The sequence below is a fragment of the Phyllostomus hastatus genome, unplaced genomic scaffold (genome assembly GCF_019186645.2).
Source record: "Phyllostomus hastatus isolate PE091 unplaced genomic scaffold, TTU_PhHast_1.1 phas_contig_113, whole genome shotgun sequence".
In the NCBI taxonomy this organism is placed as follows: Eukaryota; Metazoa; Chordata; class Mammalia; order Chiroptera; family Phyllostomidae; genus Phyllostomus; species Phyllostomus hastatus.
In genome coordinates, this window is record NW_025333530.1 from 8,007,392 (window position 1) to 8,031,332 (window position 23,941).

Sequence of the window (23,941 nt, forward strand, 5' to 3'; positions counted from 1 at the left end):
CCACTGAGCCACACCAGCCAGAGCTCTTTGTTGTTGTTTTTTTAAGTTAGAGAAAGATTTATTAAATGGAAACGAATGGTAAGTATAAAATTAGATTCCTAAATCAAACTTCATTAAAACAAAGACCTGTTTTCATCACAAGACACCATCAGAGAGTGAAAAGGCAAGCCAGAGTATATAAGATTTATAATAGATATACACAACAAAGAACTCATATCCAAAATATGTGAGAATTCTACAGTTTATTAAGAGAACCCAATAAAATTTTTGCAAAAGCCTTGAGAAGCATACTTTATAACATAAGACTTTGAAGAGTTCAATATAGCTACTTAACATCATCCCTTATTAGGCAAATGCAAAATTAATCCACAATGAGATACTATTACACTGCCATCAGCATGTCAGATTTAAACAGACAATAAAGATGCAAAACAATGGAGATCATATAAACTTACTGGGAACATAAAACTGGCTCAATCACTTTCCAAAACTGTTTAGCATTATTTACTAAAGCTAATATGCATACCCTGTGATGCAACAATTCTACCAAATTCACACCTAATAGAAAATTGTATATTTTTACACCAAAAACACAGGGACAAGAATGTTCATAGCAGCATCATTCTTAATAGTCCCAAAGTGAAAGTTCCAATAACCCAAATGTCACCAACAGTCCAATAAGTAAATAAATTGCAGAATATTCATAAGATAGTATTACTATACAGCAATAAAAAAGAAGGACCACTACACACAATAACACAATGAAATCTCAGAGGTAACATTAAGTCAAAGAAGCCAGACAAGAGTTTTAGATTTTTAACATTCATAGGAAGTTCAAAAACGAGTAAAACCAATGTATGATAACAAATCAAAAGACTGGTTACCTTGAGGGAAATGACTAGGAGGATACAAGAGGGAGACTTCGAGGGCAAGGATAATAATCTCTGCTTTGATTTGTGTGGTACAGGGTGGGTTTACTTTGTAAAAGGTTCTGCACTTCATATATATTTACATATATTTTACTTTAATTGAAGTGAAGGGAAGGAGGGAAAAAATAAAGAGGGAAATGGAAGAGAGGTGGGAAGGTGAGAAAAAAAAGGCTGACTATATCCTAACCAATGAATGGTTATTGAAGGTTTTTGAGCAAGGAAATGATGCAGTGTCATGAAAGCATTTTCTTGGCTGTGCAGGATTTACTGGAGAAGTATAAATACTGGAAGAGAACCAACAAGCAGACTATTGCAACAATTCTGGCATTCAAATCACCTGATAAATATTTATCAGTACAGTAATATCCTAGGCTTTCGCATTCACTTCCCACTGAACTTGAAATGTGGATAATAGTTGAGCTATTCCAATAGAGTCGGGAGGAAGCACAAAGACAATAGCTACAGGTACAGGTTTGATGAAGGATCAAGGACTGAAATCGATCCAGTAAGATCACAGGTAAAACACACAAATTTTCCAATTCCAAAATCACGTCCTTTACATCCTAGGAAAGCAGGCCAACAATCACCCCTCTGGCTTGACATTGTTTCACTTCAGCCCTCAGTTTATCTCACAGACTTCTCAGTTTATGAATCTTGCTTCCAAGAGCGCTTCCCACTGCCTGTGCTTCCTGTGGCTCTTCAAATTTTTTACAGGATCTAGTTCCTAGTCTTCCCAAGTAAGCTAGAACACCTTTCGGACTCGACATTTTGACTTAAAAGTACTCACCAGGTCCATCTCTTCAGATTCCCAAAAGCCTTCCTAGGAAGCTATCTAGGCACCTAGATTTCCTTGCTCCTCTCCTCTGGCTCACCCAGTCCAGGGACAAGAACTCCCGTGGCTCTAGCCTTCAAAACCAAGCTGTCATTACTGATAATCTGATCTAAAACCAAGTTTATGGAAAACTGGTTTCTAAATCAAGGTTGATTTATGTCAATCTCAAATAATTTCCAGTTTTGAGGACAAAAGATGTCTGTAAGATTCAAATTTACTCCACAGTTCATTATAAGTTAATGTTCCTCCTGGGCAGTTTTGCTTTTTGTAGGGAGGGGGAAGGACAGATGGTTTTATGAAGATAAAGTCCACTGAAATAATATCAGTGAAAATATTTTGGGAAATAATTAGGATATTAATTTAACATTTAATCATTGTGTTGTACCTTGATATGCATTTCATCAATATGTACAGATACACAGATGCTGACCTATGTTAATGATGACAGTACAAGAGTAGAGAGATTCAACCAGGAAATCAGTTTTGATTGATTTTGCAGAAGAAAATGTGAAAGCACTCCAAGTTTTTTGAGGGATGAGAATATAACAGGTTTGTTAATTTTAGGACATCATAAAATTGTAGACCATTTTCAGATGATAAATTATCCTATTTGCTAGAAGGATTCAAATCCAGGTGAAGTTTAAGAAAATTATGTTTTTAGACCTGACTGGTGTGGCTTAGTGGACTGGGCATTGTCCTACAAAACCGAGGGGCAGCCAGTTTTATTTTTAGTCAGGGCACATGCCTGGGTTAAGGACAGGATCCCCAGTTGAGGGTGTGTGAGAGGCAATCAGTCACCACCAATCAATGTTTCACACATTGATGTTTCTCCTTCCCTTCCCTTCTCTCTAAAAATAAGTAAAATATTAAATAAAAAATGTTTTTAAATGTCATGTATCAATTATATCTATTATACATATAAGTTTCTAAAGTTAAAAAGTTTTAAAATTAGTAACTTTAAAAAGACTGTTGAACTAGAAACCAATCACAAGGAAGTTGTTTTGTATGTAGAAAAGATAATTAAGGGGTATTTGTAGTTTGATGTGAGCATTGCTTACCTGGGATATAAATTGGAAAGTTGATACCTTTGTATTAAACTGAGAACTTGGTGAATGGGAATTGTAAAGTATGTCACCTCTATATTTTTAAAAATTACTTTCCTAGGAGAAAGGCACTTGTCCCCAAGTCAACTCCTTTTTCTTAAGTTAGAATTGGATGTATTTTGCATCATATGTGCAATAATATTTAAGTACTATTATTGCTTCATTGTATCCAATCCACAGAAAGGTTCACATCTAATATTAAAAGGCCTATCTGGGTAGCTTGCACTCCCTCCAGAGCTGTTTTATAGAAGTACAGAGGTTCACAGAAGCAATACGTTCGCATTATTATATTGGCTTTGTATCTTTATTGCTGGAGGAAACTTTTACTACTGTGGCCCATCTTGATAATAAAAAACTTCTTGCATTCTGGGATTTATTTCTGATTCAAAAATAACCAGAGACAAAAGTTTTTTCAACCAGCAAACAGAATTCTCACATGTTACTTGGAAACAACTAGAATTTTTCCAAGTGGTATTTGTTACTTAAGACTATTACAGATATCTTCAAAACAAGTATATCAAGGCAATACTATTTTTAGTAGTTTTTGCTTGGTGCCAAATTTATTTGAGGAGAGTTTTTGTTTTTTTGGTTTTTAAGGTAACAGTAGATGAGAAAATCTCATTCCATCAAAAGGAATTCTTAGAAAATATGAAACTAGTGCTTAAGATAAATCAATATCTCTTCACCCATAATGAAGGTCCTATAATCCCCATAACATTATCACTGAAAACCTGAAAAACATAGTGCTCTTGACTTACACCAATGGCATTGTGACGATTAATGTAGCTTTCTCTTTGATAAATTTTGCTGTAGTCATTTCAGTATTCACAGATTCTGGAAGATTCAGATGTAATCTGTACTTCTCAGAAACCTCAATCAATAAATCATCCTAAGAATAATAAACCAAGAAAGATTTTAAAGGATGAAAATACAAAAGTATTTCCTGGTTAAAATTAGTGCTATTAAATTACTGTTCCCAAGTTACTCCTTTCCCATAAGAAAAGGATCCCAATTTACTGCCATGTGACTTGCGATGAGCAATAAAGTTGCTGTTGTAAATCCCTGAGCTTTTGAGATTATTTGTCATTGCTGCTTAATACATCAGAAGTTTACTAGTAGCAGTACCAGAAGATAGATGTTGTGATCCCAAATTATGTGAATTGACTTTGGGGCAGGCTAGCAAATAACAAGGAAACTTATTGGAGACTGGAAAGATGGTGATCCATGTTTCATAATGATAAAACCCTTAGGAAAACTATAAATAATTTGGAAGACAAATTGTGTACCTAGTTAATTTGTGGCTTTAGGTAAAGAAGTGAGAAAATAAAATGTTGGTAGCGTGCATTGGTTTTATTGGCTACGTCTAACAAGGTACAACAAAAAGATGAACTTAGACTAGAATTTACCAGTTTGCAAACAGAGTTGGAATATGCAGAGATCAGAAATTCTAAGACTTGACAAAAATGCAACTAATTTTTATTTTCAACCAGTAACAGATAAAATTTAGATTTTCAAATATCAACAAGACTGATTAAGACAGCCTGGAGGCAAAGACTAAATCACAAGTCTATTCTTTTGTTAAAATTTCTACCTGGGTTAAGGTAGACCTCAGTAAATCTTTACATTTGGCTCAGATGATAGCTATTCAGTCAAAAACACAGGTCACTGAAAAATGGACATGTCTAAAAATAAACTGTTAGGTATAGCACTGACTGGAATGAAGTAAAAATGTTGCCAGCCTGGACTAAAACTAATGTAAAATCATCTTTGGACCCCAACATTGTGGGCACGAAACAGGCTGAGTAAACTGCTCAGCATCTAAGGATGGCATAATCTCCCTCCCATGCTCTCTTTAGATGTGGCCAAGGTAGATAGTGAAAGTTGGGGCCGGGGTGGGGAGGAGGGGGTGGTGACCTCTCAAAGAATGGAACTGAAAATAGTGGAAAACAATGGGAACAAGGAGGGTCGGTAATAAAGAAATCTGTCATGGCCCTAAGTGAGAACATAGTCTACATTCAGGGAACAGTACCCTGAAAATATTGTCAACCAGGATTTCAGAACTGCTATGTACCTCATATTTTTACCATTTCTGAATTGAGACTATTAATTGTGGTTATCATCTCTCTATTTCATATTGTATGGTATATGGGGTTATAGGAGTAGATAACTTGTGTTTGTCAGTGATAGGTCTGGTTTGAGAGGAGCGGAATGTAGACTATCATGGCAAAATCCTGTATTTTGGAGTCTGATAATGGAATTGCAAGTGTCTTCCTTGAGAAAAGGTACAAATATTTGTGACCAAGTGTGGACTGTGGTAGAGTGAGGATTATTGCCAATTATTTGATCTTCCATAAGAGGATTATACATATATCCCTGCCATGCAACTTGCTGTGACTACTCTTGAGAAGCATATTTTTCCCTGCCCTATTGATGTAGGACTTGGTCTAGTGACTTACTTTGGCTAATAGAAAGTGAGTAAAAGTGATATATGCCATATATGAGAGGAAGTTTTAGGATCCATTGCATGGTTTGGCCATTTCTATTTTCTCCCTGCCAGGAAAATGACATGTCAGATGGGAATCGCTTCTTCACCTGTATCTTGAAATGTGTAAGATTTGTCAATAAGAGCAGGCCTAGCTGACATGTAACCTGACCAAATTATTAAACCACTGAGATTGTGGAGTTTGTTACTACAGCATAATATATACAGAATATTGACTGATACAAATTTATAGTATAAACTATTCAACCCACCTGAGAAACACTAAGGTCACAGAGAGATACTGAATTAATACCAGGTAATTCAACTTTTAATTCCATTTTCAGTGGTTTCTCATTCTGATCCGCCACAATTTTTAATTCATAGGCTGGTCGCTCCATGTCTACCTGGATCTCTGTACTGGAAATCTCTTCTATCAGGCACCCTTTTTTGTCTGAAACTTGGTCTTTTGGTAGTAAAAGTTGAGGGAAGTGATCTGGATTGCTCACACTACTACTTCTTATCTGTTCAAGGGTTAGTTCTTTATGAAATAAAGAGGGGGATAAAAACCACAAAATTAATCAACATAAATTACTATCAAACTATAAGCTGCAATATATATATATATATATATATATATATATAGTGTTAGCCAAGATGGCAGATAAAACTGCAGCTAAATTAGTTTTGGAAACTTAAACCTTGTAGGATTTAAAAATCTTTAAGGACATGTGAATATTTCTAATATCTAATCTTCTTCTTTTTTAAGTTTCTCATCTTCTAAAATTGAGATTTCTAGTTTGCAAAATGTACACAGGATACAAAAATTTTAAGTGAGTTTTTCATTTATATTCATTAACTTACCCTTTCTCATGTTCTCTCTTAAATCTGTGTGGTCAGTTTGGATTCTCATTAGATTTTGTTTCATCCTTTGAATGCTTCCTTTTATTTTAAATTTAGTAATATGGTAAAAGTGTGAGAGAGTGAACTGGAATTGTTCCTCAATGCATTTCATGGCCATCTGTATTAATTGGTCTTTTTTCACTTGGTCCTTCTCTGCTGCCTGGAGAACATCAGGGTTGTAGGCAACATCGATGACAGTGTAAACATCTGCGTGTGAGATTCAGAGGGTATGAAATGAAGTCAGCTTGTTTCACAATGATATTGTCAAGTAATATATTAAGTCATCATCCTGATAAAGCTAGAATGTATAAATTCTATTCCTATATTGTTCAGAGGCAGCCATAATGATGCTATCTATGTACACAAAATTTCAAGTAGGCATTTTATACGGGTTTAAAACAGCTCATATTATTAGACAAACAGAATCAATTTGCATAAAAGTACATTTACTCAATTACTACATTACAACCAAATAAAATAGTTTACATGTAATGTCTTTTATCAAGTAAAATCTGGTTCATGGTATTCCCAATACAATTTTTAAAATGTGCTTTGGGTCCCATATTTCTATGTACCTGATGTTTCAGACATATCTTCTGGTCTGCCAACACTTAGAGGTATTGGATGAGTGGTTGATTGTGGAACTGGAATCCTTTTCCACTGACATAAGTTGATAAAAAGTATTTTTTCTTTTGGTTTCTAGAAATCAAATAATTTTGCATATCTTAAAACCCAGTTTTTTTATGTTTAAATAATATCCTAAAAGTAACACATCACAGAATTTGAATAGTAAGAACTTTAGGCTTCAAGTAAGTCATTACATGCATTAAAACTGCTTGAGAAATACTGTTACCTTGTTTCCCTAAAGCTTTTCATCAAGAATCCAGTTGCTACTCTCAGAGTAACTGGGAGGAGAAAGGGGGAATTTATCTAAGCAGTTGTTTCAGGTAAATTTGTTTGACGCTCTTGTACTACTTCCTTACGTCCCCAACTAAATAACTTCTCTTTATTTGAAAACTCTCCTAGTCTATGATTCTCTATTAAATTATTACATTGTTACTTTTTATTTCATTCTAACAGAAAAAAGTCTCATTTTGAGATCTCCAAAATATATCAATATTAATTTCCCATTTTCACTCCTTCGATGCAATCTTCCACACTACATACACTTCATTCCCCACTTAGAGTGGCAATTTCCCTCCTGTTTTCTTGTGTTGAAATAGCAATGGCTAGGGGTAAGCTATTCTGTGGTTATTGCAGGGTCTTTTCATTCAGGACCTGAGGATTGAGGGAGTCTCATGTTGACCTCATCACACACACACACCTCTGGCAATTTCCAGACCACATGGGACACCAGTCAGCCAAAACCCAGGTGCTGGAAAAAGGAAAAATTCCCTGGGCACCACATCTACCTACCAGGATTCTTGTTTGTAGACAGAGTTGTGGTTCCGGGGCAGCACAGAGCTGTTTGCCCTCTTTCAGCTGCTGTTGAATGAACTTCTTGTAGCTCTCGGGGTTACTTTCAGCAAGATCATCTAAGAGGTTCCACAACTGATTAACTTGGGTGAGCAGACCCTTTGAGGACGATTCCATGATTGAGGTGAATAGGCCTCTTGAGTCTGTGGAAAGACATGACTTAAGGAAAAATAACGGTGTAACTATTGATTCATTTCTTTTGGAGGGTGGGGAGAGGAACAGGTCAGGAATTGTTTTGGTGAAGTTAGCTGTTATCCCTAACACATGTCTAAAGATTGTGGATCAGAACCACTGTATCTTTTCCTTATTCTTGAATTATCTACTATCCCTTCTTGAATTTTCAAGTCGTCCTCAAGATAGTAAGGCCTTACCTCTACCTACACCCTCACAAGCCGTGAGGGGGGCGAGTACCCATTTGAGTCTGGATTTCCCGGTGGTTTCCTTTTTCCAGGACCTGGGTTTCAGCTGACTGGTGCCCTGTGCGGTCTGGAAATCGCCAGAGGTGTGTGTGTGGTGAGGGCTACATGAGACTTCCTCAATCCTCGGCATAGCTTAGTGGTTAAAAACATGGACTCTGGAGTCAGAATGCCTGGATTCTAATCTTAGCTCTATCACCTACTAGCTGCGTGATCTTGAGCAACTGATTTATATATGCGCTTCAGTTAATTATCTCCAAATGAAGACGATAATACCTATCTCATGGGGTTATTGTGAGGATTAAGTAGGCTAATGCAGAGAGGCTGGAATACTTGGTCAACAATATGTGAGAGAAGTGATGATATCTTCTCTACATTTTAAGATAAGTTCCCTCTCACCCACCCCCCCCTCTACTGAAGGTTGTTCCGGAGCATCCATAGAATGAGGAAAAGAGGAGGTTTGAGTTCTTCAAATACTATATTAGGGTTAGACTAAAGGGGAAACTTAACTAATGGACAATCATTCCAAAGGCCTGAGAACCCACCTCTCCTTTCGGCTTCTCCACAAACCGTGACTCTTGTTACCAGGGTAACCAGGCTAGGTACCTCATGCAACTGGGTCCGGAAAGCTCCCGGTAGAAAGGTCCTTTTACATTCGGTTCCGGAATCTCCCCCTTCTGGTCCTTACTCTGCTGAGCACCACCTACCTTTTTTCCAGGAAGGCGTCCGCCTCCCTTCTGCACCTGTTGACTTCTTGAGTGACCTGGAAACCCTCCATGTAAAAATCTCTGAGTCTCCTGTTGGTGGGAAGAATTTCTCAGCAGCACGACTTCCGGCCTGAAACGGAAGCGCGCCCCCTTTTCTCCCAGACCGCTTCCTGCCCCCCACCCCCGCCACGCGAGGCTGCGGTGCACGGTATGGGAGTGTTTATGTGCATTTCTGTGGGGAGGGTGTTTGGAGGGAAGGCTACCGAGAGCTTCTTGGCCGCTTGGGGGGCAGGGATTCCGGTGACAGAGATGGGGGTATTTTCTCTGTCTTCCACTTGGAAGCCTCAGCCCCTCCTTTAGGCATTTTAGATATTCTTGGGGCCCAGTCGACGGCCGTACTCGTCCAAAGCGTTCCCAGTGGGAACGAAACTTAATCCCGGGGTCCGTTCCAGAGGAGCCTGAGCCGGGAATGCCCCGGCCAACCCGGGCGTCCGGACTCTTCGCCGGCGCAGCCTCCGGCTTCAGTCCCGACGGATACTTTGCGGGTGGGTCTGGGCTGAGGGAAAGGCAGCGGTGGCCTGGGGCACGGGTGAGGGCAGAATAACCGGTGGGAAGGCTGCGTTTTCATGAAGGACTCGGGTGAAGCTGCAGAGCTGCCTTTGAGCACTGACTCCTTGGCTTCCTTGGTCGGAGGAGATCTTGTAATGGAGTGGTTCTTCGTCTCACAGTAACAAGATGCCTGATTTCCTCAGGATCGAGGGGTGAGTGAGCGGTGGGGTGGTTGCACAAAGCCCCTGCTAGCAACACACACATGAATAGCCCTGTCATATTTTTTGGAGGCGTCTATACAAAATAGAAAATAAAATTCCCCTGAATGGAGAAATTTAGGGTATTTCTGTATTTGATGATTTTAGGGGTCAGTTTTTGTTACTTTTGATATTTGTGTTCCCGACACTCTCAAATCCAGATATTTGCGTCATCGCACACTAATTAGGATTTGAGAATTGATTTCTAATCCGGACGTTGTTTGTCTTGGACTCTTTGGCCTGGGACAATGGCTTTAAGGGAATTTTATCTACTAACTAGGAATGAAAACACTTGCCTCATATAAAACATAATTTTGAGGAGTAAATAAAATAGTGTCATTTCTAAGAATTCCAATGTACACTATCCTTTTATCTTCACATTTCTGTGGTCAGGCACTTTCCCTTTTAATGGTGAAGAAAAAACTATTACTCAAGACCTATGAATTTTAAGTGATCTTTCCCTTACCTCATACTTTTTAAAATAACGTTATAAAAAAGATAAGGTGATAAAGGAAATTATTATTTTTAAATGTTATTTATTGATTCATTTCAGATTGAAGAATGTCCCGGGTTCCACTGGGAAAAGTCCTCCTAAGGAATGTCATCCGGCACACTGATGCTCACAATAAGGTGAGAGGTGCAACCTAGTTATTCCTCAACACTAAGTGAGGGCTTACAGTGTGCCAAACATTATTTTGTCACTGTTGGGTAATACAAGATGAATAAAATAGGTAATTACAGAATAATTTGATAATTACTGTATTAGAGACATATGTTGTGCACTGAGGAGGGAATAATGCAATCTGCCTTGGGGAATTAGGAAAGGCTTCAGAGGATGGGTGGTATTTGAGGCGCTGATATTTGAACTAGTTGATGAACAGAGAGAAAATCATGTACTAACATGGCAATAAGAAAATGCATGAAGCACTTGGGGCATGTTGAGAAATTGTATGCATCCAGAAAGTAAGGAATGTAGGGCATAGCAATAGAAGATGAGGCCTGAGTGGATTATGATGCTTGAAGATTAGATTTTTTTTTCCTCTACGTGATAAATAAACTATCAAATATTTTTAAGCCAAGTGTGACTTGATTGTATTAGTAATTTTAGAAAGATGATTGTTCACTTGGGCAGGGGATAGATAGATTAAGTAGGGTGAAACAGTGGAGAGGCTAATTAGGAGGCAATTGCAATGTTCCAGGTGAGAGATGTTGGGGAGGGTTCGCATGAAAGCAGGGATGAAAATGAGGAATTTAGGAGGCAGAATTCAAAAAACTGGGTGACTGATTGGATGATGATGGTAATTATGGAATCAAACATAAAACTACCTGTGGCTACCTGTGTGGCTGTGTGAATGATGGCTGGATGATGCTATTTATTAAGATAGGGAACAAAAGAAAAGAGACAAGTATGATTTGAAATGTAATTTGATTTTGAACATATTGATAGTGAGGTGCTTATAGGATGTCCACACAGTTGGAAATTCAGACTTGGAGGAGAAATATTGAGGCTACACATAGAGGTTTGGGTATTATTGATATACCCAAAAGGCCATGAGAGTAGATGAGGTCACCTTGGAGAATACATATAATGAAAAGAGGGCCAAGGACCCTTGTTTAGTTTCCTTTCGTGACCTGTACAACTCTAGTTTGATCATAAATGGTATCTCTGTCATATCATCTGATATTTTTTAAGTGTGTAACTGTTACCTAAGCAACCTCTGCAGTTGCATTAAACCACCCCTAGTTGAATAGTGAGCTTAGGTTTGAAAGTGATGGGTAAAAAGATAAATCTAGCACAGATTTAACACAGAATCATAGGAGGGCTTAGATATAAGACATATTCTTGTTTTTTGGTCATTTGTAATCTGCTTCTCTGGAAATTCTCTAGCAAGTCTTATGTTTTATTTTTGTTTTGCTTTGTTTTTAATAAAAATTATAATGTGAAAAGAAACTTAGCCTGAAAAGTTTAAAGACCTGGCCCTACTAAGTAAGCCTTTTGACTTTGGTAAAACCTCTGAGCTTTTGTTTCTTCTCAGTAAATTATAATAATGGTATCTGCTTGGCTTTCCTCATAAGATTGCTTCAGGTTCAGTTGAGATGATACAGTTAAAATCACAAAGCATTTTAGAAACATAAGGGATTATCATTTGATAATTACAGCATAATTGCAAAATTGATAAGGTAAGTGTGTCTATGAAGGGGTTTAAAAGTTCTGTTGCTGCAGAATTCTACATATTTGAGATTTACTGGATTGGATTGTTTAATCATATTAGAGAAGCTAGAATTAGTTTCTCAGGTCCTTTTTTTTTTTTAAGATTTTATTATTTGTTTTTAGAGAGAGGAGAAGGGAGAGAGAAATATCCCTTCTGTGGTTGCCTCTCACATGTCCCCCTGCTGGGGACTTGGCCAGCAACCTAGGCATGTGCCCTGAGTGGGAATTGAACTGGAGACTCTTTGTTCACAGGCGGACATTCAGTCCACTAAGCCACACCAGCTAGGGCAGTTTCTCAGGCTCTTGATCATAACTCAATCTAAAATCCAATAATTAGAGAAGATTGTATTTTTGGTTGCTTTTTTGTTATGTAAAATGTTATTCTTAGTAACTTATTTTAATTTCTTCCCTATTAAAAAAATGTAGATTCAGGAGGAATCAGATATGTGGAAAATAAGAGAACTAGAGAAACAGATGGAAGATGCTTACCGGGGAACCAAAAGGAAAATGTTACCCAGCAGTTCAAGGTGAGGTTGGAGCTATGAGAACCAAAATCATTTTCATCTTATTCAGAATCATCAACTTTTGTTTAAAAACATTTTGGTATTCTAAATATATATGAATTCAGTTCTGTGAGTCCTTAAGCCTTCCTTCTTTCACAAACTTAGACCCAAGCATAAAGGTAGTGGCTATGATGCATATGGTCCCATTCTTTGTACTTATTTGCAATCAAAAATTGTAAGTGTCAGCCCTGGCTGGCATAGCTCAGTAGGTTGAGCATGGGCTGCGAACCAAAGTGTCGCAGGTTCAATTCCCAGTCAGGGCACATGCCTGGGTTGCAGGCCACAGCCCCCAGCAACCACACGTTGATGTGTGTGTGTGTGTCTCTCTCTCTTTCTCTCTTTCTTTCTTTCTCTCTCTTTCTCCTTCCCTTCCCTCTCTAAAAACAAACAAACAAATAAACAAATAAATAAAAGAATTGTAAGTGTCTACCTTGAACAACTGTAAACATTGAGTATTCGGTGGATTCTGATTATACCTGATGGCTTTTAACCTTATATTTTCTATTTGTATCTTATGGTCACTTAGCTGATCATTTACTCCATTCCCCTGTTAGTCTTCAGTCTCTCTCAGTTCCTTTTTTCTTTCCTTTCTCTCTTTCCTTTCCCCTTTTCCTTTTCTTTTTCCTTCCCTCCCTTCCTCCCTCCTTCCCTTTCCTTCCTTCCCTCACCCTTTTTTCCTGCCCTACCTACTCACTATTTTTGCCAGATCACACGGCCTTTCACATTACCTTATTAATTTTAGTGTAAAAATGAAGTAGTATGCTGGCTTAGTTGTCTTACTTATAGCAGTATAGGAACATCTGTTAGGAACATCTGTTGGGCTCATATGCCTGTTAGTATTCAGCTGTGTGTATGAAAAATGACTAAAAATAATAGTGCAGATTTCTAAAGCTACCTGGGGAAATAGTTCGTAGTAGGATGTTTAAAAAGAATGAGTGTGCCTGCAGAATATGTGAACTTTGGAGTGTGGCTGGATGTGTGCAAATGGCTTTAGAAAAGAAAGTATGCAGGGTATCCATGGTAAAGAAAGCAGAGTTACAACATAAAAATAAATATCTTTTCAGTCTGTTTTTCTCTGAAGGTGTTTTTTTGAGAATTTAGAATTACTGTTAGTGCAGATAATGATTTGTTTTGTGTTGTTTATTTAATTCCAAGTGGCACTTCCAGGAACAAAATGTTACTCTTTTTGAGTGGACTATAATGCCTGTCATGGTGAATAAGTCTTCAAACATAATCTCTTTTTAGAAAAGATTTTATTTCTTTATTTTTAGAAAGAGGGGAAGGGAGGAAGAAAGAGAGGGAGAGAAGCATGGATTCCTTCCCTCTTGCATGCCCCCAACTGGGGACCTGGGCTGCAGCCCAGCTCATATGCCATGAGAGGGAATCAACCAGCCAACTTCTGGTTAGCATGCTGGTGCTCAGTACACCGAGCCACACTAGCCAGGGTTAAACATAATCTCTTTAGGAACAGGGATTCTGATAGTCTCATTTGCATTATATTCCCATTAGAATAGTACCCGGCACATAAGAATCCTTAAACTTCTTTTTTATAAAGATTTTTATTTATTTACTTTTAGAGATAGGGGAAGGGAGGAATAGAGAAGGAGAGAAACATCAGTGTAAGAACTGATTGGTTGCCTCTTGTATGTGCCTTGACCAGGGACCAAACCCAGAACTCAAGTATATGCCCTTCCTGGGAATTGAACCCGCAACCTTTTGCTTTGTGGAATGTTGGCCAATCAGCTGAGTCACACAGGTCAGGGCAACCCCTAAACATTTTTGATAAACAGCTAGCTTTAGTGACTGGGTTAGTGGATATTGTACATACAAGCTGAATCAGTGGTTTTCTACCTCAACACATTCTCCGAGGTTAGGGCCTAACCCAGGGGTGTCAAACTCATTTTCACCGGGGCTCACATCAGCCTTGAGGTTGCCTTCAAAGGGCCTAATGTAATTTCAGCTCCTTAACAGTTAAGGAGTAGTTACATTTATACAGTCCTAAAATTATTTTGGCCCTTTGAAGGAAACCGTGAGGATGATGTGGCCCCTGGTGAAAATGAGTTTGACATCCCTGGGTTAGGCTCTGATCCCATTGTTACTAGGACCTCATTACAGCAAGTTTTCGGTTTACAGGAAGGGAGTGTATTTAGAATCTCTGGGGTAGTTTGAAATGCCCCCAACTGTGATTGTGCTCTGCTTCCCACTTTGCATACTCTCCTTATCTGAGAATTAATGAGTGAGCTACAGTGTGCCACAATCCAGAAGTTGTTTCATTTATATTCTGCAATAGGATGGATAATAATGGTCACATTTTCACTGGATAACTGTGCAGACTTACAGAGAGGAACAGGTCATGTCTTTTTACATGATTTAAAAAAAAGTATCAGGTTATTTTGTTTTCCCTCTTAGCTTGTTCAATAAGTTTTGTGCATGATGCTCCATAAAGTAACCTCACAAGTTGCTTCAAATATGGAAAGTTTTTGTGTTTCCTCATATAGCCGAATGCGTAGTGATGGTTTTGATGAAGAAAGTCAAAGAGACAATTGGAGGCCAAGGAATGAAATTTCTGGGGCACTGGAAGATGATTTTCTTAAGGCTAAGTCCTGGAACAAGAAGTTATATGATTATGAAGCTAACATGCCAGACAGGTTTGTGATTAAATTCTTGTGACCATTAATGATACTGGCCTGAGAATGTATACTTTAAAAAGTTAATTATCTCTACAAAAACTTGTATACAAATGTTCACAGCATAATTATTCATTATGGCCAAAAAAGTGGAAACCCAAATGTCTTATCAGCTGATGAATGGATAAACAAATGTGGTATACTGAGTGGTAATATTGAGTTGGCCAAAAAGTCCATGTGGTTTTTTTTTCTGTAAAATAAGTCACATTTTTCATTTTCTCCAATAACTTCATTGATTTGGATATTTTGAGTATGTTGGCTATGTCCCACTATTGGCTTCTAGTGGATAGAGGCCGGGGGTGCTGCTAAACATCTTCCAATCAGTCACAGCACCTTCTCCATATACTGCACAAATTGTTTTTTGTGTTTCAGTTGTTTTTACTTTTCTTTTTTAAATATATTTTATTGGTTATGCTATTACAATTGTTCCATTTCCCCCCTTCACTCCTACCCTGTGCACCCCCTCTTACCCACATCCCCCCTCCCTTTAGTTCATGTCCATGGGTCATACATGTAAGTTCCTTGGCTTCTACTTTTCCCATACTATTCTTAACTTCCCCTTGTCTGTTTTCTACCTACCATCTATGCTGCTTATTCTCTGTATCTTCCTCTCCCTGCCCCATTCCCCTGTTGCTAACCCTCCATGTGATCTCCATTTCTGTTGTTCTGTTCCTGTTCTAGTTGTTTGCTTAGTTTGTTTTTGTTTTAGGTGTGGTTGTTAATAATTGTGTTTTTACTTTTATTTTTTTAATATTTTATTGATTATGCTATTACAGCTGTCCCATTACCCCCTCCATCCCACTCCACCCTGCACACCCTCCCCCACCCACATTCCCCCCCTCTAGTTCATGTCCATGTGTCGTAAGTTCTTTAGCTTCTACATTTCCCATACTATTCTTGCCCTTTCCCTGTCTTTTTTCTACCTACCATCCGTGCTACTTATCCTGCATATTTTTTCCCCCTCTTTCCTCCTCCCACTCCCCTGTTGCTAACCCTCCATGTGATCTCCATTTCTGTGGTTCTGTTCCTGTTCTACTTGTTTGCTTAGTTTGTCTTTGTTTTAGGTGTGGTTGTTAATAATTGTGAATTTGCTGTCATTTTACTATACATGTTTTTTATCTTTTTCTTAGATAAGTTCCTCTAACATTTCGTATAATAAGGGCTTCGTGATGATGAACTCCTTGAACTTGACCTTCTCTGAGAAGCACTTTATCTGCCCTTGAATTCTGAAGGAAAGCTTTGCTGGATAGAGCAATCTTGGATGTAGGTCCTTGCCTTTCATGACTTGGACTACTTCTTTCCAGCCCCTTCTTGCCTGCAAGATCTCTTTTGAGAAATCAGCTGACAGTCTGATGGGAACTCCTTTGTAGGTGACTGTCTCCTTATCTCTTGCTGCTTCTAGGATTCACTCCTTCATTTTTATCTTGGCTAATGTAATTATGATGTGCCTTGGTGTGTTCCTCCTTGGGCCCACCTTCTTTGGGACTCTCTGAGCGTCCTGGATTTGCTGGAAGTCTATTTCCTTTGCCAGATTGGGGAAGTTGTCCTTTATTATTTGTTCAAATAACTTTTCCACTTATTGCTCTTCCTGTTCCCCTTCTGGTACCCCTATAATTCAGATGTTGGGATATTTAAAGATGTCCTGGAGGTTCCTAAGCCTCTCCTCATTTTTTTGAATTCTTGTTTCTTCATTCTTTTCTGTGTGGTTGTTTCTTTTTTCCTTCTGGTCCACTCCATTGATTTGAATCCCAGTTTTTCTTCCCATCACTATTGGTTCCCTGTGCATTTTCCTTCATTTCACTTAGTGTAGCCTTCATTTTTTCATCTAATTTGCGACCAAAGTCAACCAATTCTGTGAATATCCTGATCACCAGTGCTTTGAACTGCACATCTGATGGGTTGGCTATCTCTTGGTTGCTTAAAAGGATGGGTTCTGGGGCTTTCATTTGGTCTTCTATTTGAGCCATATCTCTCTCTCTCTCTTTTGGTCTGTCTGGTCATGCCTGTTACATATGGGGGCGGAGTCTTAGGTGTTCACCAGGGTGAGGCAACCCAGTTGCTAGGTTGTGATGCTTTATGTGGGGATGGGGTCCAAGAAGGGACAATGGCGCTTGCTCCTCTCTGCTGATTTCAGTCCCTTCTGCCACTTCCCCTAGGTGAATTGGACCTTTCAGGTGCTGATTCCCTTGTGGGTGGGCTTGTGCACCCTGTGGGTCTTTCCAACCACCTGTCCTGTGAGGCTGGGAGTCTTTCCCTGCGCCTCAACCCCCACAGGTGTTTTCAGTCAGTGCCCCAAGGATCTATTTCCCAGCACTGGGATCCTGGGTTGGGCGCAGTGCTCTGCTTCACAATCGCCACCTTGCTGGGTCTGCCAATTGCCACCCCTTGGCTGGGGTTTGCCAGCCACTGCTTGCGTGCCCAGGGTCTGCTCGCTGCAGTCTTACGTGCCCAGTCCCAACGCTCTGCAAGACCCCTTTCCACCCGGCTTCCCGACTCCGCCCCTTCTGCCAGTTTGGATGAACGTGTCTATTTTAACTCCTTGGTTGTCTGACTTCCATATAGTTCAGTTTTCAGTTCTGGTGATTATTCTGTTTCTAAATTGTTGTTGTCCTTATCTTGGTAGTGCGAGCAGGCACAGTGTGTCTACCTATGCCTCCATCTTGGCTGGAAGTCTGTTTTTACTTTTCCTGAAAGAATAAAGCATAATATGCTGAAAATGTTGAGTATCTTCTTCCATCTTCAATATTAAAATGGCTACACAAAAATTAACCAATTTTGATAATATTTAAAAAAAATGTATGCTGATATGACAGCTGTCACAATATAGTCTAACATAATTGTTTCAAATGAAGTTAAAGACAACTAAACACTACTAGAGCCATCTTATAGAAAAAAACTAATGAACATTTTGGCCAACCAAATGTAATGTCATCTGGCAGTAAAAGGAATAAAGTACTGATAACATGTTCCTACATGGATGAACCTTGAAAATATTGTGGTAGATGAAAAAAGCCACACACAAAAGACCACTTATGTGATTCTGTTTATATGCTATATCCAGAATAGGCAAATCTAGAGAGACAGAAAGTAGACTAGTGGTTGCTGTGAGCTACAGGAGGAGGACGATTGGAGAGTGACTGCTAACAGATGGTGTTTCTTTTTGGTGTGATAGAAATGTTCTGAAATTATAGTGGTAATGGTTGCAGTTCACTGAATATACCAAGAGCCACTGACTTGTACACTTTAAAAGGGTGACTTTTACAGTATTTGAATTATATTCAATAGTTATTTTTTAAAATTGTACCAATGTAGACAGAATTATCTTATGAAGTGATTTTGAAGAAGTACTTCATAGCTAAAGAGCACATTATAAGAGTTGCTTCTGTTTCTTAAGGAAGAGAATGGTAAGTTCTCTTACAAATTGGCAAAGGCATCCTTTGTGTCTGAAATAATAGTGTGCACTACAGAAAAATGTAGCGTAGCCAGCTAAGTTAACTGAGCTGTAATGTGCAGTTGGCTCTACTGTATCTGTTTTCTTTTTTCTGTGTGTATGTGTGTGTGCATGCACTACAAAGTCTAATTTTCAAAACATGCATTACTTTAACAATATTGTGATAAAATGTCATCTTACAGATGGGGTCACAGTGGTTATAAAGAATTATATCCTGAAGAATTTGAAACAGACAGGTAAGACAAATAGGCACAGTGGGAAACAAAAAGTTAGAAACCAAGCTTAATACAAAGTTTGAACTGTAAACTGAGTGCCTAGTCTTTACAAAGCATGTAACATTTGCCATTAAAAATGTAACTGAGAAATAATAGGCAATTTAGACGGAAGGTCATTGGTATTTTGCCTTTCCCTGATTGATGTTTGACATATCTATAGCACTTAGTTTTTTCATATATAATGTCCCATACAGTAGTTCAGTATGGTGGATTAGAATTATTTCATATTAAAAATTCTTTAACTTAAAAACAATTTTAAACAAAACAGCTTTCTCCCTATCAGATTGGCAAAAAAATTCTTTTGGATAATGCCTAGTGTTGTGGATACTAGTGGTAAGCCGATCTTCTCAATATACTTTTTTTCTGAGTCCAGTGGTATTTAATGGTTTTAATGTTGTTTTACAGATTAGAATTTTTATGTTTATCTTCAAGATGAGGAAACAAAAACTCAGTGAGAGTGATTAAATTCATAGTAGCCCTATGTCAAAGCTATTTTAAAATTCATGTTTAACTTCCTATCTAAAGTGCAGAATATTAAAATACTAGTATACTTTGTTTTCTATAGTAAAGCAGTTTTTCTTTTTATTATCAGTGATCAGCAAGATATTACCAATGGGAAAAAAAGATCTCCCCAGATAAAACCATCTACTACCCATGAATCTCACAAACACAAGAAGTCAAAGAAATCTCACAAAAAAAAGCAGAAAAAAAAGTCACGCAAAAAACAGAAGAAAAGCAAAAAGGAAGCAACAGATATAACAGCAGATTCCTCAAACGAGTTCTCAGAAGAAACTGGGGCTTCTAGTACCAGGAAACAACCACATAAGCGTAAGAAAAAATCAAGGAAAAAGTCTCTCAAAAAATCTACTTTAGTTTTAGAGGCAGAAAGTGACACTTCTCAGTCAGGTGATTGCGCATCCAGCAGTTCTGAGGAAAGTGAGGAAAGAGACACTAAGAAAACAAAAAGGAGAAAGAGAGATAAAGTCAGTATCCCTGTAGTTAGCAATGAAAAACAGGAGAGGACAAACAAACGCACAAATTGGAAGGTGGCTACAGATGAGAGGTCTGCTGAGAGCTCAGAGGATGACTAAATGAGAAACATTCTTCAGTTTCCGTGTGACTCCGATATTTACAACTCTTGCACCTTGGGGCTTTGCCAATGACTCTGTTACTCAGCACAGGGCCTGAGGTCAGAGCAGTCCTGTGCCATTTATATACATTCTGACAGACTTGTCTTCTATTTTGGCCTGTTAAACTTGATTCTTATGGTTAATAGGGAATCTGGTATTTTGTTATGAAGGTTTCTTGAAGAGATTATTTTTTGCAGTTAATTACATTAGGCATAAAGTACATATACAGCAAATTAAAGGACCCAGAAAGTGGAATCCGATAATGACCTGGGTACACCAATTAGAATGTGGAGTTTGGGGGAGTCAAGGGCTGGGATCAAGAGGTGGATTGGAACCAGTGCTGTGCACGATGTATGAGGGAATATCGTGTTGCTTTTGTTTGGTTTATACAGCAGGTGCCAGTTGACATTGTCTTAGCTTTGGTGCTTTGATCTTTCTGTATTTTGGCCCCACGTGTATGGTCGCTTATTCATTGGGGAAATGAGCATAAGAACACTTTCCCTAGACATAACATCCATAGACAGCTATTAGAAGGAACTAGGGTTTTCTGTTTAATTTTCCTGCTGGACAGGGACTGTGGCTATTCTCAGTATGCCCATAAACTTGGATAGTACTTGGTAATTGGATAGTAAATGGTTTTCTAGTTCCATTGCTGTATATTGCCTAAATGGACTTGGTTTCAAAAATTCTTTTAGGCAAGTCCTCAACAAATGCTAAAGAACTAAGAATTAGTTAAGCTAATGGTGCTCTGAACAGGCTTCAGGGCAGCTCTGCCATTTAAACATTGTCTTCCATACCCATTTATAAATCTGTTAATAACTAGATTTTCCCTGAAACTAGATTGAATCAAATCTGAAATGAAATAGACTTCTCAGGGACATAGCTACTTTCTGGTCTGCCTTTGGATTAAAGCACCAAGCACAGGCCATATTATTTCCCTTTGCTACATACTGTAATCCCTACTATGTTAATTCATAAGAAACCAAAACACTGAAAGGGGACTGACAGAACAGATTTTTGTTAGGGCATAAGATCAAGTGACGTTTTTCCTGGTCGTCACTTTATGAGCAGAGTAAAAAGCCTGAAAATTCAACTCTTGGTTGTGAGGTCTGGAGTGGGTAAATTAACCTCCCTAGCCTTCCTTTCAACCCCATGTTAATACACAAAAATACTCCATGGTGACATGACTGTGTAAGACACCAGCAACACAATTATGACAACCTTCCATGGTGGTAAGATTTTATAGTTCTAACTGCTAAATTTTTTTCTTTACAGAGATTTCTAATAAAATGATTAGTCATAAAGTACATGGTTGACCAGAGGTTCCCTATCCCGATAATAAGCAGGTGCTACCTTTGGGGATATTTATTTGAATTATTAATACTTTGATACTCAATTGTCAATGTTCAGTGGCATACATTTTTACCTTTGGGATCAGTAGGGGCCCAAGGAGGGAAGAACAGTCTATAATTACTACCTCTTAACCTAAAGCAAATTTGTTCTTCGAGCAAGTGAAATCTTTGTTGGAGGGAGTGTTCGTGGTGTGGGTTTTTTTTAAGCAGTGTTTCTGGGCTATAAAAGTACTGATTCTAAGCACAGATTCAGGATAGGCGAGTAGAACAAGGCCTCTCCAGGAAGTTGAGTCCTGGCTTTCCTTCTTCCCATAGTAGCAGGCCTCTTTCCGAACAAATACACATCTTTGCCTGTTTTGTTTTTTGCCATGTTTACCTTTTCTTGGTCATATATAAGCAATAAAGCTGTTTTCTGTTCTTCACCTTTCTCAACCCTAAATTTTCTTCTGTGCCTTATTAGGCTAGGGCTTTGATGGTTCTTCCAGCACCTTAAATATGGCTTAGGGTGACTCTTCAAAAACCAATGATCTCCCACTTGCACTACTAGCCTTGGAACATATTCATTTCTAGTGTTCCTGCTGATCAGAGATATTATTAAATCCTAAAATGAGATTTTTTAAAAAGTCGGGGAATTCACATTTATTGAATAACTTTTGTGATACAATATGAAACTGTGAATTCCAAATAAATTTCACATTTGAACATTTGATCTGTTACTTTTTAGCACCAACAGGCCTGGTATTAGCCTGAAGCTGACCTGACAGTGGGCTGGCAATTTGCCCCCACTGGCTCTTCAATCTGCTTAAGTCCTTTGCAGCTTCCATCATTCTCCAAGGGAATGGCCTACTGCCCTCCTTTCTGTACAATCTGGGCAAACCGATTGGTGATAGCAAGAGTAGTGTCAATGAAGCGATCCACACAGCTAGAGAGACAATTTTCAGTGCGAGAGTCGAGGCGATTCCCTGGCTTATCCACACATTTGTCCCAACATAGCTCCATGAAGTGATGCACCTGAGAGGAAAGAAAAATAGTTAACCATTGGGTCTGTACATAGGCCCAACTGCTAATTTTCCTATTTCCTTCCCATTTTTATTTTCTGCCACCTAACTAAAACATGCTTTCAATCAACAAACCATGGCTCTCATCTTTCCTAACTTTCTAATGTCTCTGATAAGGTCCAGATCCTCATTCTTACATTGCAACAATCCTTTTACTCTCCTTTTATATTTTTCTTTTCTTTAGTAATCAGAAAATACTTTCCATCAAGTCATCTCTGTACTTGCTTAATACATCAATTTCTGTTAGCCACTCAAGGCACTCAATCTCTTATTTAACCCTCCATTCATACTGTTTTTAAGATTTTATTTATATTCCATTTAGGAAATGCCTTCCCTAAAGATTTTACCCATATCAAACAGTTTAGATTCTTACCTCCTTGAAGTCCACTGTCTATTATTTTCTAATTGTGTCAAGTCCTCAATCAGAATGTAAATTTTCAGGCAGGATGCCTTTTTTTGTATTCCCAAATAAGCACCAGTGTAAGCTGGGAAGGTATGTTGCCAATTAATTCCCCCAAACCACTGTGCCCAAATCATTCTAAATCTATCCCTTATTAAAGGGTAGTTCTTAAGTTTTTAACCTTTTGGGAGTCATGGACACATCTGAGAATCCAATGAAGCTTATGGATCCACTCTCCAGGGGAAAAGTGCACATACAGACACAGAAAATGTATACACTTTGATAAAAGTTCAGGACTCAAAGATTTGTAACCACGGTCTTGGGAGTGGGGTGGGAGAAGAAAAGGCCATTGACCAATGGTTGATTATTGGCAGGCTGGAACCAAGCAGTCAGTCAACCCTTTCCAGAAGACTAAAAGGTTACTTGTTACCCTCGTTTAAAAGGCAGGGTTAAGTAATTAGCCCTAAGTAAAAAGGGGCCTTGCCAGGATTCCACCCATGCCAAACGGGCTCCAAAACTCGTGTTGTGAACCAATAGTCTAGACTGCCTACTTCAGAGCCCTCCCCTCGCTGTCCAATAAAGTTCTACCACTCTATCGTTTTCCAATAATTATTGTATTTGATCCTCACAGTACAATGAGGCAACGGGTGATTGCGAAACCAAGATGAACGAGAGTCTCGTCCAGGGTCACATGGCCTGTGAGTAACAGGGAGGATTAGGTTAGAACCTATATCTTTGAATATCAGCCCTTGCTGCCAAACTAGGCCCCTGGGCCCTTGTGTCGCCTTTCTTTTCTGCTTTACATCTGTTTTCCCTACCATGGGTTTGCTTAACGGGCACTGAGCACCACCGGTCACCAGCGGCAAGAGTGCTACCTGTTTCTTTTGCGAGGGGAACCAGGCCTAACAGAGAACTAGGGTGACCTGAGACATTAGCATACGGAGCTCCATGGGTGTCTGGGACCTGTAGTTGACCCCTATCATCTCCACCCCGGTCCTTGGCCCCCGTACCTGTGCAGTAAACTGCGCCTTCTGCTGTTCTGCCGCCACCAGGCGCTGCAACTCGGCTTGGTCCGCTTCACCCATATCCGCCATTGTCCACGTGGTGCTCCCGACTTCCAGAACAGCGAGTGTGCGCAGTGGGTGCGCGCTGATTCCCACTT

General features: G+C 38.9%; 3 protein-coding genes across 8 annotated transcripts; 1 reads left to right on the top strand and 2 right to left on the bottom strand.

Annotated features, from left to right (window-relative positions):
• Window positions 1–3,402: 3,402 nt before the first annotated feature.
• On the bottom strand, window positions 3,403–8,931 carry PIH1D2 (PIH1 domain containing 2). Of its 3 annotated transcripts, none has more exons than XM_045837812.1 (6): window positions 8,846–8,931; window positions 7,663–7,865; window positions 6,822–6,945; window positions 6,208–6,453; window positions 5,619–5,884; window positions 3,403–3,753 (listed from the first exon to the last, which is right to left on the bottom strand). In XM_045837812.1, exons 2-6 carry the CDS (start codon window positions 7,837–7,839, stop codon window positions 3,619–3,621), a joined length of 948 nt encoding a protein of 315 aa, XP_045693768.1. In that variant the 5' UTR covers window positions 7,840–7,865; window positions 8,846–8,931; the 3' UTR covers window positions 3,403–3,618. The 3 variants fall into 3 exon arrangements, with proteins under 3 accessions (XP_045693768.1, XP_045693758.1, XP_045693776.1); XM_045837802.1 differs by lacking the exon at window positions 8,846–8,931 and adding an exon at window positions 8,684–8,829; XM_045837820.1 differs by lacking the exon at window positions 8,846–8,931 and adding an exon at window positions 8,684–8,820 and having other exon boundaries at window positions 7,663–7,881.
• A 56-nt stretch (window positions 8,932–8,987) lies between these two features.
• NKAPD1 (NKAP domain containing 1) lies at window positions 8,988–21,743 on the top strand. Of its 4 annotated transcripts, none has more exons than XM_045837849.1 (7): window positions 8,988–9,053; window positions 9,574–9,606; window positions 10,205–10,281; window positions 12,290–12,390; window positions 14,925–15,074; window positions 18,747–18,800; window positions 19,432–21,743. In XM_045837849.1, the coding sequence occupies exons 3-7, from the start codon at window positions 10,213–10,215 to the stop codon at window positions 19,928–19,930; spliced, it is 873 nt and encodes a 290-aa protein (XP_045693805.1). In that variant the 5' UTR covers window positions 8,988–9,053; window positions 9,574–9,606; window positions 10,205–10,212; the 3' UTR covers window positions 19,931–21,743. The 4 variants fall into 4 exon arrangements, with proteins under 4 accessions (XP_045693805.1, XP_045693813.1, XP_045693796.1 ...); XM_045837840.1 differs by having other exon boundaries at window positions 9,003–9,053; window positions 9,478–9,606; XM_045837857.1 differs by lacking the exon at window positions 9,574–9,606 and having other exon boundaries at window positions 8,995–9,053.
• Window positions 21,744–21,945: 202 nt separating this feature from the next.
• TIMM8B (translocase of inner mitochondrial membrane 8 homolog B) lies at window positions 21,946–23,940 on the bottom strand. Its single transcript, XM_045837885.1, has 2 exons — window positions 23,790–23,940; window positions 21,946–22,332 (listed from the first exon to the last, which is right to left on the bottom strand). Exons 1-2 carry the CDS (start codon window positions 23,871–23,873, stop codon window positions 22,165–22,167), a joined length of 252 nt encoding a protein of 83 aa, XP_045693841.1. The 5' UTR covers window positions 23,874–23,940; the 3' UTR covers window positions 21,946–22,164.
• Window position 23,941: the final 1 nt, after the last annotated feature.